Consider the following 13,662-nt stretch of genomic DNA (forward strand, 5'->3'; position numbering starts at 1 on the left):
GGGGGGGTCCGATAACCTCCCGGTACTGCGGAAAAATGTCCGAACCACTCGGAACCATTCCGATGTTCAAATGCTACCTTCCAATATATGAATCTTTATTTCTCAACCATTTTGAGGCTCCTCGTCACGTCGGTGATCTCATCCGGGACTCCGAACAAACTTCGGTACATCATATCACATAAACTCATAATACCAATCGTCATCGAACGTTAAGCGTGCGGACCCTATGGGTTCGAGAACTATGTAGACATGGCCGAGACACGTCTCCGGTCAATAACCAATAGCGGAACCTGGATGCTCATATTGGTTCCTACATATTCTACGAAGATCTTTGTCGGTCAAACAGCATAACAACATACGTCGTTCCCTTTGTCATCGGTATGTTACTTGCCCGAGATTCGATCGTCAGTAATTATACCTAGTTCAATCTCATTATCGGCAAGTCTCTTTACTCGTTCCGTAATACTTCACCCCGGAACTAACTCATTAGTTACAATGCTTGCAAGGCTTATAGTGATGAGTATTACCGAGAGGGCCGAGAGATACCTCTCCGAAACACGGAGTGACAAATCCTAATCTCGATATATGCCAACCCAACAAACACCTTCGGAGACACCTGTAGAGCACCTTTATAATCACCCTTCTACGTTGTGACATTTGCTAGCACACAAAGTGTTCCTCCGGTATTCGGGAGTAGCATAATCTCATAGTATGAGGAACTTGTATAAGTCATGAAGAAAGCCGTAGCAATGAAACTGACACGATCATAATGCTAAGCTAACGGATGGGTCATGTCCATCACATCATTCTCCTAATGATGTGATCCCGTTCATCAAATGACAACACATGCCTATGGTTAGGAAACATAACCATCTTTGATTAACGAGCTAGTCAAGTTGAGGCATACTAGGGACTAGAAGTTTTGTTTATGTATTCACACATGTACTAAGTTTTCGGTTAGTACAATTCTAGCATGAATAATAAACATTTATCATGAATTACGGAAATAAATAATTTTATTATTGCCTCTAGGGCATATTTCCTTCAGAAAGCCCAGGGTAATTAAGTAGTACTAGCTACATCCGCGCATCTCTTTAATTCTAGTTTCAATACTATTGTCATGCTTCATTGTTATCTTATTGAATTCTATTCTCGTAAATTGCATGGGGCAGGCACATGGGACTAATCTATGTCCATATTACGTTTGCGGGAACATTCGCTTTATGACCGAAAGCAGCAAGAGTGCAAGAGATCTTTGGGTACGTAAACACCATTCATATTTTTTATCATGATCTAAGACATATACATACAACTAACATGCATATTCATATTGATCTCTTTTTTATATATAGATGACGTATATGCGGGATCAGCTCCTACCAACGAACCGTATACGAGTATACTCTTATAAATTGTGACTAGACGCAATCGAAATTTGGTCCCCACTAGTATAGTAGGAGGACCACGTCACGGTCCGTGAACGAGGTGGAGATGAGAAGCACATGCATATATGCTTCGTGTCGGGGTGATGGCTGAACCCGACCCCACACTCTTAGTCAGGTATCGATAATTCCAAGCTGATAATCCAAAACTATCTTGTCTCGTGGATCGTGTTGTTAGGGGAAACACGACCCAGTACATTGGCTGCAATGTCAAGTCGTAGCTGCCGACTAGAGTGACAGCCTGGCCATTGACTAGTCAACCACAGACGGCATCCTCCAAGTTGTGGTCCGCATGTGCTACAAAAAGTGGGAGGGCAAATTATTGGACCATTCTGTGGTGCTAACAATGAGTAGACGGAACTGGAAACACAAAATGCAAAAAAGACCCTCCCACTTGTCTTTATGGTACAAGTTTTTATAGTATAAATTTGTTTTCAAGACTTTCATGGATAGCCCCCTCCCCCGAGATACTTCCCTCTTCTTCTCTACCGCGCGTCTCATGTCCTTCTCCACCAAATACACCGCCACAACATACTCCGATCTCCATCCGCCGCCACCACCACGGCTGGAAATTCCTGTCGTCAGTCCCCTCCGCCAATCCGGAGCACAGATCCATGCCTTGCGCTGCACAGAAGATCCTCCTCTCGCCCCTCCTCCTCCCTTGGTGGAGTCTTCACCCGCGACAAGCCCGACATCCCAAGGCCAGCGCCACCGCAGAGGAAGTGTGTCAGCGTGTGCCAATGGTGGTGCGGAACCTGGGTCTCTGAGATAACCGACCGGCACACCCACAAGAAGATTTTGAGGAAGTATAGACGTATCTCGACTCTTATCAGACGGCGAAGAAGGCAACCTACGCCTATGACCGCGAGTCGAGGTGCTTCCATGGTGAGGATGCACACATCAACTTCCACGACGGCTGCCCGACGCGCCGGATTTGGGGCCGTCGATCCCCAGGTGGCCACCACACGCCAAATTCGGGAGGACCGCGAGGCACGTTTGCGTCTAGAGAGGCAGCGCGCCGAAGAGGACTACATGGAGTCGCTCCGTCGGAAGTTCCCGCATCGAGTCGAGGACGAGGGCGTCGCGTTATAGGCGTACCAGGCGGCGCGTCGAGGAGCACTGCTGCACGTGAAGGATGAGACGCGGGAGCCGCACATCAAGGAGGAGTGACGCTATGGGCGATTTGGTGTGGGGCCGTCCGGTGGTGATGGGCCCTCCGGTGTTGAGCCGTCTACCCGGTCGCCATTCATCGACCTCACCGACGGCAACCATAGTGAGGACTCCGATTTCTACGCCAGAGTTGATTGTAAGGGGCGAGCGGTCTAGTGCACCAATAGTGAGTACTCCCTCCATTCCAGAATATAAGACGTTTTTAGCTTTTTCACTATTGACTACATACAGAGTGAAATTAGTGAATCTATACAGTAAAATACTGTTTAGATGCATACGAATCTGAGAAAATAGAGAAATGCTAAAACATCTTATATTTAGCAATGGAGGAGTAGTTGAATAGGTTGTACTTTAAAGTATTAGGTCTAGTTTGAACTAGTTTTAGGTAGTATGATCTAGTTTGAATCAAGTTTGTAGTTGTTTAGGAACTTGTTTGAATGAAATTTCAAGGAAAAAAATATACTCCTCTAAAGTATAAAGAGTGCAATTGATGTTAAGCTCCTCCAAATTTTGAGGGATCGGCTAGATATGCCCATAGAGCAAAGTATAAGAAAGAAATAGATGTGTAACAAGTATAATAGAATTGATAGTCAAGTACACAAGCACGAGATAGATTATTGGCGTGAAACAAATTATTGGCTCATGTGGTGAATAATGTCACAAATACTACTTAAATCATTAAACAACATAATCATATTACATTAATAATATCTTGAGGTTCCAAGTGCTCATCAGTTCCCTCTCATACATTTTTTTTTCTCCAATAGTTGGCAGCTCTTCCGTTCATAGTTGCAAATTTAGTTGCCTCAAGCATTTTTTAAGGAGATGTATCCGTTGTTGATCATCCACTCCATACTCCAGTGGTTGCTAACATGCTTGTACGACCAGTAAGCCCATCCAAATGTGGCTTTCCGATACACAGCCATCTGAGCATTTGCACACCGTTGGAAGTCTTCCTTCGAAGCACCCTTTACCTTCCACTCGGCCACCCATTCACCTGTACAAAACAACACATGCATCAGTTATTCTGGACCTACTTTTCACGTGAAACACTGAAGTTCAGGCTGGAACCGTGCATGATCAAAGGATGATATAACTATCACAGACTTACCAGCAAAAGTGAGAGGGCCATCTGGCCTTGTCATGGCGCTCAAATTACCGGCGATCTCTTTGTTCACGAAATCGATGTTCTGCTGCACATTGGATTTGTCCAACTTGGGTTCGAACACCAGGTAGGGGTGCCCGTCAAGGACGGTTCTGCTGAACGGTGAGGCAAAATCGACGAGCTCGTTCGAATCCCCTGCAATTCGGTTGCACATGATCACATAGGCCGTAGGCGAGTGCTTCCTAACAGCGTTGTAGCCCTGTTGGTAGTATCTTTTCAGGCTATCTAGGGACACACCATCTGCGAACGGCTCATTCATCAACTCCACCGCCAGGAGGCCTGATCTCCTGGCATACCTGTATGTACATCAAATGCTAAGAAGGTTAGCAAGGAGATCGAATTACCCGGCTACTTTGCATGATCTGAAAACATAAAAACCATATTTTCATAAGTAAAATAATAATAACGGATTGTTATACAGAGACCTTGCTGCGAGGAAATCAATGACTTGCACTGTTTCCGCAATGTTGGAGTCTCCCCAGGTCTGTGAGCCATCCCTACTACCGCCGTGCTCCCAGGGGTTCTGCGCCCCAGGTGCTGCATGTAAGTCTATGATCACGCCAATATTGTGCCTCCTGCTCATACATTTTCAACAAAAACATGTAATTTCCCAAACAGAAGTCCAATAAAAACGTTCAAGTTTTTTGAAGACTACATATGTATCTATTTACGTACTCTGCCCATGTGAACGCGTTGTCCAAGGCTTGCAGAGAGCCTCCTACGAATGGTGCTGGAGGGTTGGGGTCGCTGGCGATCCACCACCCGACTGGGATCCTCACTGCATTAAGGCCGTTTGCCGCCATGAAAGCGAAGTCGCGTTCCACGATATATGTGCTCCGGTGGTCCTGTCAACCATATATGGAATCAACGAACTTGAAGTACAAGAATGATTGATACTTATCATGTGAGTTTAAGAAAATTCTACATCAAGATCACTTGAACTTTCTGCCACTAATATATAGCTATACGCTGTATCTAGGAAAATTATGGAGAAAATAAAAGAGGTCTTTCAGCATACGTACATTCATGACCTGTGTAGCCGTATCTTTGCCATAGCCATTGCAGATCTGGTACTCCCCTTGCAGCGCCTGCCCGACGATGGTCACCGCAAACACGGAGGGGTCGTCGTCGCCCCATTTCGTGCTCTTGACGAAGTCGGCCGTCACCGAACCATCTTTGTTTGCCTACCGTGCCAGAAATGGAAGATGTGTAAATCTGATGAATCTTAGTAGGGTGTTTTTTCTTTCATGAAAGATAACCTTCGATGCAACTCGTGGTTGTAATAGTCATTGTCAATGGAAGTGTAGGTAACTTTGCCACTGATCTGTCGTGCAATCAACTACTACTAATGAGTGGAGTATTAAGTTAACTTACCTGTAAGAAGGACCCATTGGGTGCTCTGATCCTCATCTTATTGTTGTCAGTGTCATTGCGCACCAGCTGGAACGTCTCCGACTGCCCCGGCATGGAGGCCGTGGCCACCACATTAACGCCAGCCACGGTCACGAATTGGTTGCTGGACACCTTAAAGTTGAAGGTGTTCTCGTCGATACGCCAGAGCTTGAAGGTCTCCCAGTCGGAGGCCGAGGGCCGATTGGCGACAAGTGCCCCGCCGCCCCCATTCTCGGCAGCCAGAAACCCCTTATGTGCCATGGACTTGAACTGCACACGCGTGCTATCCTGATCCATTGATCCAAACCGAAAGAAATTAAGCAAGATGGGATAAACATGACATTACAACCAGACGAAGGAAACAACTAGGTGAATTACTTACCAGGAGGTCTTTGTTGGGGATGCCATCAAAGAGGGAGGGCAGCCCCTTGACGATAGTCACCGCAAACACAGAGGGGTCATCGTCGCCCCATGTTGTGCTCTCGCCGAAGTTGGCCGTCAATGAACCATCCTTGTTTGCCTGTGCTGCCAGCAATGGAACAGATTGATGACTCATACTAGTTAGGTTATGTCTAGCCGATCCCTCAAAATTTAGCCACCTTATATGTGTCCTTATACTTTAGAGGAGTATATTTGCTTCTCTAAAAAAAAATGTGGTTTCCAACCGGTCACGTATATTTTGCGGATCAAACAATTTATTCAACTTGCACATTTCATCAAACACTTCTATGACATGTGAGTGGCAATTTAATTGCATCTGCACAATGTTCTGAGACAAGACGAGGCATAATTGAAATACAGATCTCGTCAATCTTTTAAATAGTGGTGCTCCTACAAGAATCATGTTGCTGCTCATGGCGCCCTTACGATGGACGGGACGCCATCGGCCAACGAGGCCCTACATAGCGGGCTTAGCACCAAGAAGGGGTAGTGGCGTGGAGCTCCACATGCGGTCAGAGCGGAGCGGGGGTCTGCTAGCGAGAGTAGTAGTCGAGCAGGGCATGGGGATTTGAGAGGGGATGTCGGCGAGTATTGGAGAGGAGAGGTCACCGGCGAAGTCGTGGTGCACGGCAAGGTTGCCCGAGGTCACTGACTTGCCAGGTCGACATGACGGGAGTTCACGCGAACAGAGCCCCTAAATTTTTCCTCCCTCTCTACAGTGGCTGAGTATATTTAAGAGCGGGGGAGGTGTTGGAGAAAAAATTTAACAAACCTAAACGTTTTGAGGAATCGGCTAGGTGGAGTTTAAATTAGTAAGACAAAAATTTTACTCCACTAAATGATTGTAAGTCATCATCTAGAGATGGCCTTACATCGTGAAAAGATAAGTAACTTTATATGCAACTTGTGGTTGGAATAGTCATAGCCAATGAATAAAAGATACTCACTTAGCTTGCTAGCTACTGCATGGCCCATGGATCCCTCGTGCCATTATTAGTATGTCCTCGGAATGAGGACAACTACTACTACTGAGTGGAGAATTAAGTTAAGTTACCTGCACGAAGGACCCATTAGGTGCTTTGATCCTCATCATATTCTTGTTTCGCACCAGCTTAAACGTCTCCGATGGACCCGGCATGGAGGCCGTGGCCACCACATTAACGCCGACGACGGTCACAGACTGGTTGCTGAACACTTTGAGGTTGAAAGTGTTCTGGTCGATCCGCCACAGCTTGAAGGTCTCCCAGCCGGAGGCCGAGGCCCGGTTGGCGACCAGTGCCGCCCCGCCGCCATTCTCGGCGGCCACGAACGCGTTCTGCGTCACGGACCTGAGTTGCAGCTGCGTGCCATCCTGCTTCATCGATCCAGACCGACATAAATCAAGCAAGAGTTGATGAACCTGAAATGACAACCAGACGAAGGAAACATCTTTGTGAATTCTTTTCTTACCAGGAGGTCATTGTTGGGGATGTCGTCGAAGAGGGAGAGTAGATCCTTGAGGATGGTCACCACAAACACGGAGGGATCGTCGTCACCCCATGTCGTCGTGCTCTCGCTGAAGTCGGCCGTCATCGAGCCATCTTTGTTTGCCTGTCGTGCCAGCAATGAAGATGTGTAACATTGATGACTCTTAGTAGGTTTTTCTCAGGGAAGATAACCTTCAATGCAACTTGCGGTTGTAATTGTCATAGTCATTGAAAGAGTAGGAAACTTTGCCACAGTTCGGTCGTGCAATGAATGAAGAGGTCAACTAGTACTAATGAGTGGAGTATTAAGTTAATTTACCTGCAAGAGGGACCCATTGGGTGCTCTGATCCTCATCCTATTCTTGTCAACGTTGTTGCGCACCAGCTGGAACGTCTCCGACTGACCCGGCATGGAGGCCGTGGCCACGACATTAACGCCGGCGAGGGTCACGAACTGGTTGCTAAACACCTTGAGGTTGAAGTTGTTTTGGTTGATCGGATGGAGCTTAAAGGTCTCCCAGCCTGAGGCCGAGGAGCGGTTGGCAAATAGCGCCGCCCCGCCGCCATCCTCGGCGGCTACGAACGCGTTTTGCGTCACGGACTTGAGTTGCAGCTGCGTGTCATCCTGCTTCATTGATCGACCCGCATAAATTAGGCAAGAGGAAATTTGTGTGGCGTTGCACGCAGCAGACAAGGGAAACAAGTAGGGTTAATGGTTACCATGAGGTTGTTGTTTGGGATGCCGCCGAAGAGGGACCGCAGAATCCAGCCATCGGTGATGATGGTCACCACAAACACGGAGGAGTCGTCATCGCCCCATGTCGTGCTCTCGCCGAAGTCCGCCGTTACCGTACCATCTTTGTTTGCCTGCCGTGCCAGCAATGGAAGATATGTAATTTTGATGAATCTTAGTAGGGTTTTTCTTTCATGAAAGATAGCCTTCTATGCAACTTTTGGTTGTAATTGTCATTGTTAATGAGGGAGTTGGTAACTTTGCCATTGATCCGTCGAGCCATCAATGAAGAGGTCAACTACTAGTACTAAGTGGAGTATTAAGTTACGTTACCTGCAAGAACGACCCATTGGGTGCTCTGATCCTCATTCTATCCTTGTCAGCGTCGTTGCGCACCAGCTGGAACGTCTCCGACTCCCCCGGTGTGGAGGCTGTGGCCCCCACATTAACGCCGGCAACGGTCATGAACTGGTTGCTGAACACCTTGAAGTTGAACGTGTTCTTGTCGATCCTCCAGAGCTTGAAGGTCTCCCAGCTGGAGGCCGAGGCCCGGTTGGCAACAAGTGTCGCCCCACCGCCATTCTCGGCGGCCACGAACGCGTTCTGCGTCACGGACCTGAACTGCAGTTGTGTGCCATCCTGCTCCATTGATCCAGACCAACATAAATTAAGCAAGAGTTGATGAACATGACATGACTACCAGACGAAGGAAACATCTTGGTGAATTATTTTCTTACCAGGAGGTCTTTGTTGGGTATGTTGTCGAAGAGGGAGGGCAGCTCCTTGAAGATGGTCACCACAAACACGGAGGGGTCGTCATCGCCCCATGTCGTCGCCCTCTCACGGAAGTCGGCCGTCACCGAACCATCTTTGTTTGCCTATCGTGCCAGCAGTGAATATATGTAACATTGATGACTCTTGGAAGGTTTTTTTTTTCATGAAAGATAACCTTCAATGCAACTTGCAGTTGTAACAGTCATTGTCAATGAAAGAGCAGACAACTTTGCCACTTATCCATGGTGCAATGAATGAAGAGGTCAACTAGTACTACTGGGTGGAGTATTAAGTTAATTTACCTGTAAGAGGGACCCATTGGGTGCTCTGATCCTCATCCTATTCTGGTCAGCATCGTTGCGCACCAGCTGGAACGACTGAACTGGTGTGGAGGCCGTGGCCACGACATTAACGCCGGCGACGGTGACGAACTGGTTGCTAAACACCTTGAAGTTGAAGGTGTTCTGGTTGATCCGATAGAGCTTGAAGGTCTCCCAGCCTGAGGCCGAGGGACGGTTGGCGACCAGCGCCGCCCCACCGCCATTCTCGGCAGCCACGAACGCGTTCTGCGTCACGGACTTGAACTGCAGCTGCGTGCCATCCTGCTCCATCGATGGACCGGAATAAATCAAGATAATGAGGATGGCATTCCACCCAAACGAGCGAAACAGCTAGGTGATCGAATTCATTACCAGGAGATCTTTGTTGGGGAGACCATCGAAGAGGGAGGGCAGCATCCAGCCCTCGGTGACCAGCCAGTTTCCGAGGTTCACCGACCGGATGGGGGGACGAGGAGAAGCCGGGTTCGCCATTTTCGCTACTACAGCAGTTTCTCTTTGATGTGGTCTTCTTGCTAGTCTGGTCGGTCTCGCTTAAGTAGGAGATGTTTAAGTGGGTGGGAGAACTTCCATGTGGGCGCAAGTTGGGCTGCTAAACTGTCAGAAGAGGCCACTTGGTTTATACAAGTGTGAACTACTCAACTATATGCGTGAACCGCTCGAGCACTCCAACTATATGCCTGCTGGCTTGTCCCATTTTTCCGATGGGTCTGCCTTACCCGGCGCCGTACGCGTCTGCTCTACTACTCCGCTCGCCAGAAAATTCTACTCCACTCCGACTATAATATGAGTTATTCATTTCCATCGAAATTTAAAACGGATTGGAGGGAGTCAATCATTTCTGCAGTTGACATCCGTATGAGCCACTATAGCCAATTATTCGTTCGTCCCCACCCTATCAAAATGTCAATTGTCAAGTAAGATGACAAATTGGATATGTATTGTAATTTATCTCCTATATTCATTTGTATTTTTAAGATACTAATTACCTATTGTTAGTTTCCCAGGTAGTATCAGTTTTCTTCAATCGCCAATGTATATGTGGAGAGTTGTTTCTCAGCGATGAAAATAGAGAAGACACTGTGGCCGCATCATTTTCTTCTTACAGTTAAGATTTTTATATTCAATAGCTCTATAGACTAATACTAGCAAATATGCCCGTGCGTTGCAACGGGAGAAAAGCTATTAGATTATGCACGTGCGATAGATAGAAAAAAATTATGAACCAAATGCCAGGATGAGATAAGGACTTTTAGAATGTAATTTCATAAAGTATGTCTGGGTGATGTCATGACGAGATAAGAGACTTTTAAAAAGTCATTTTAAAAATAAAAAATGTGATGGTCTCATCACGACTTGATTTTCTAACGCGTCATAACGAAAAAAATGTCGGTGATAAAACTGCATTGATGGACACTGCATGAGCTAGACCGATGAGTGAGTGCCTTGCCTTGACCTAGCATAGCGGTGTTTATAATAATTAGTAATGTGGTATAAAAAATATAGCTGTGTATATATAGCTTACAAAAATTAACCCTTAGAAAGTTGTGTCAATTTTTGAGGGTTCAACGGTGTACAAGACATGGAAAACTTTTTTTATCCAAATCGAGGGACTGAATACAATCATGAAGCGACCCCTACAGATCTCCTGCGACGGTTCATTATGTTCATTATTTATGGATCTGTTTTAATTTTTGTGAACATATTTCAAACTTTAATGGACATTTTTTAAATTCCCTAATATGTTTTGAATACTGGATATTTTTAAAAAATCATGAACATTTTTTGTTTCCTGAAAATTTATTTGAAACCGTGATAGTTTTTTATAATATGTGAACAATTTTTTGAAATCATGATCATTTTATAATTTTCCGAATGTTTTTTTTAATTCACAAACAGTTTATAATTTTTCAAGACTTTTTCTGAAATATTTTTTTTCTGGAAATCACGAATAAATTTAAAGAAGAAAAAACTAAAACAGAAATAAGAACGTGAAAGGCAAAAAATGAAATAAAAGCAGGGGCGTTGCAACCTGCAAGTGGGCCGGCCTATGTGTGCGGGAGGAGTAGGCGCGTCATAACGAAAAAAATGTCGGTGATAAAACTGCATTGATGGACACTGCATGAGCTAGACCGATGAGTGAGTGCCTTGCCTTGACCTAGCGTAGCGGTGTTTATAATAATTAGTAATGTGGTATAAAAAATATAGCTGTGTATGAAGGCAAAATAGAAATTTAGTCATTTTTATATAGCTTACAAAAATTAACCCTTAGAAAGTTGTGTCAATTTTTGAGGGTTCAACGGTGTACAAGTTATGGAAAACTTTTTTTTATCCAAATCGAGGGACTGAATACAATCATGAAGCGACCCCTACAGATCTCCTGCGATGGTTCATTATGTTCATTATTTATGGATCTGTTTTAATTTTTGTGAACATATTCCAAACTTTAATGGGCATTTTTTAAATTCCCTAATATGTTTTGAATACTGGATATTTTTAAAAAATCATGAATATTTTTTGTTTCCTGAAAATTTATTTGAAACCGTGATAGTTTTTTATAATATGTGAACAATTTTTTGAAATCATGATCATTTTATGATTTTCCGAATGTTTTTTTTAATTCACAAACAGTTTATAATTTTTCAAGACTTTTTTTGAAATATTTTTTTCCTGGAAATCACGAATAAATTTAAAGAAGAAAAAACTAAAACAGAAATAAGAACATGAAAGGCAAAAAATGAAATAAAAGCAGGGGCGTTGCAACCTGCACATGGGCCGGCCTATGTGTGCGGGAGGAGTAGGCGCGCTTGCGAGACGAAAAAGAAGAGATAAAAGGTGGGCAGGCGGGGATCGAACCCTGGTCTCTGTGGTGGAAGCGTACAGCGCTGGCCACTGCGCTGAGCCATCTTCGTGTTATATTATGGGATCTCGACTTATGTAAACCCGAACTAACAGTGCGATGCGTGAACCGTTTTTTGCCACTTACGGGTGGCATTGGTGGGTAAATTTTGCCAACTTCGAGGGTATTTTTTATGACGGACGACCAGAAGCACTATTTGCTTTATTAGTAGGGAAAGAAGTTGTGGGATCTGCTTTTTTTTTCTTTTTTTTTGCCTCCGCTGATTTTTGTAAAGCCGACACGTGTCCTTTCGGGGTGCTCTATCGGATCCGCATAGGCCTACTTTGAATCTCGTGTCGGGTCGGCTTTGGATCCGCGAGCACCGAGTCGGGTCGGGTGTGGGTCGGCGGATGATCTAGCGAGGTGATCCATGGGCTATGTCATCATCCCATTTTCGCGTGACGTTGTCCGGTTGGTGTCGTGTCGTGCAAGCAGCTAGTTTTCGAGCGTCATGGGTTTTCGTGCTTCTTGTGTGTGCGTGTGTTCGTTTGCATGACCGTTTACCCGGTTTATTCGTTGACGCATCCCGACGTGTGGCACGTGTATCCGTCTTCGCACTTTACATGAGTGTGTGTTACCTTGTTCTAGTTGGGCTTTCCCTCGCTGGGCCTCACTGTCTGTTATTCTTGTTCGTCCTGTGAGGTTTTCTCCGTCGTTTCGATGTTCCGCTTTTTTTCGCGTTTTGTTCATACTCGTTTGCTTGTTTTCTTGTTTTTCTGAACATGGTGCGTCCTCCTGCACGTGCTACTGTTCGGCATGTTCGGCTATCACGTTTGGATGGGCGTGGTTTTGTTGGTTTTGTGGCTGGTTTCGGTTTCAATTCGAAATAGAGAATGAACCTCCAGCCTCTGCATCAAAATGATGCACGCATGCAGTTTTTTAATTGTAATAAAGAACCCACAACCAGGCCGCCCAATAGCGAGCCAGGATCACAAACCGCTGTCGCCGTCTTGTGCGAACCCATCTTCAGGATAGATCAACGCAAACACCTTGTCAGGCCTGGTGTCGACGCGCCAAGACGCCAGACAGCACAACCAATCTGCGCACGTCCATCATCACGCGTCCAACGCCGAGACACTGTTGCTCCGTGCCGCAAAGACCCGTCATTGTCGACGCGGTAGATGTCATGCCACGCCAGTTCCTTGCCCTCCCAGCCAGCCCTGCTCCAAAACGATGCCCTCAGGAGGGGAGAACGGCGCATAACGTCGTCATCGTTCGATCCGGTAGACCCAAATCTAGAGTCTCCCCTCGAGCAGTCCAGGCGAAGGGGCGAGAGCTGCAAGGACGATGCCTTCCACAAGGTAGCGCCACATACATGTTGTCATCATCCGCAATGACCGTAGTGGGCTCGGTTTTCACGGCCAGTCCCACCACATCTATTTCAAAACTGACTGAATCTGAGCGGAGCTGCACCATGGAGGCGCACACAGCCACCGAAACACCAGCAGAGGCCTTGCAGCAGCCCCTCGCCGGCCCTCTACGCGCCACCATCCGACTAACCACACTGGCGACGGAACTGGGCGTGGATCAGATCCACGGCTCACAATCACCGACCATATCCAGAACGGCTGCTGGAGATCGCTCCACCGCGTTGTCGTCGTCCATGGAGAAGATGGTCTCCGCCGCCTGGCAGGGACGCCGCCCCAACTGCCATACGCGTGCATCTCCAGGGGCACCGCCCGGCCGCACCCAAGAGCCACCGCCAGAAAACACAAGCCAAACACCTTCGGCGCAGCAGGGAAGAAGCAGATGTAGGCTGGAGGCACTAGGGTTTGAGACACCTAGCGTACGCCCTGGGGAGCGCACGCGAGGGGTATCACCAAATGTGTCTATTCATTCGTC

At 46.5% G+C, this 13,662-nt stretch overlaps 1 protein-coding gene across 4 annotated transcripts; it reads right to left on the bottom strand.

Annotated features, from left to right (window-relative positions):
* Window positions 1–3,226: 3,226 nt before the first annotated feature.
* LOC119315413 lies at window positions 3,227–9,481 on the bottom strand. 4 transcript variants are annotated; one of them, XM_037590043.1, is made up of 15 exons: window positions 9,276–9,481; window positions 8,886–9,185; window positions 8,547–8,687; window positions 8,143–8,448; window positions 7,797–7,943; window positions 7,396–7,704; window positions 7,060–7,200; window positions 6,665–6,964; window positions 5,552–5,689; window positions 5,152–5,457; window positions 4,800–4,961; window positions 4,453–4,622; window positions 4,203–4,352; window positions 3,724–4,073; window positions 3,227–3,609 (listed from the first exon to the last, which is right to left on the bottom strand). In XM_037590043.1, exons 1-15 carry the CDS (start codon window positions 9,393–9,395, stop codon window positions 3,419–3,421), a joined length of 3,231 nt encoding a protein of 1,076 aa, XP_037445940.1. In that variant the 5' UTR covers window positions 9,396–9,481; the 3' UTR covers window positions 3,227–3,418. The 4 variants fall into 4 exon arrangements, with proteins under 4 accessions (XP_037445940.1, XP_037445956.1, XP_037445947.1 ...); XM_037590059.1 differs by having other exon boundaries at window positions 7,396–7,701; window positions 9,276–9,480; XM_037590050.1 differs by having other exon boundaries at window positions 6,665–6,961; window positions 9,276–9,480.
* Between the last annotated feature and the right edge of the window lie 4,181 nt (window positions 9,482–13,662).

This window comes from Triticum dicoccoides, chromosome 1B (genome assembly GCF_002162155.2).
Source record: "Triticum dicoccoides isolate Atlit2015 ecotype Zavitan chromosome 1B, WEW_v2.0, whole genome shotgun sequence".
Classification (NCBI taxonomy): Eukaryota; Viridiplantae; Streptophyta; class Magnoliopsida; order Poales; family Poaceae; genus Triticum; species Triticum dicoccoides.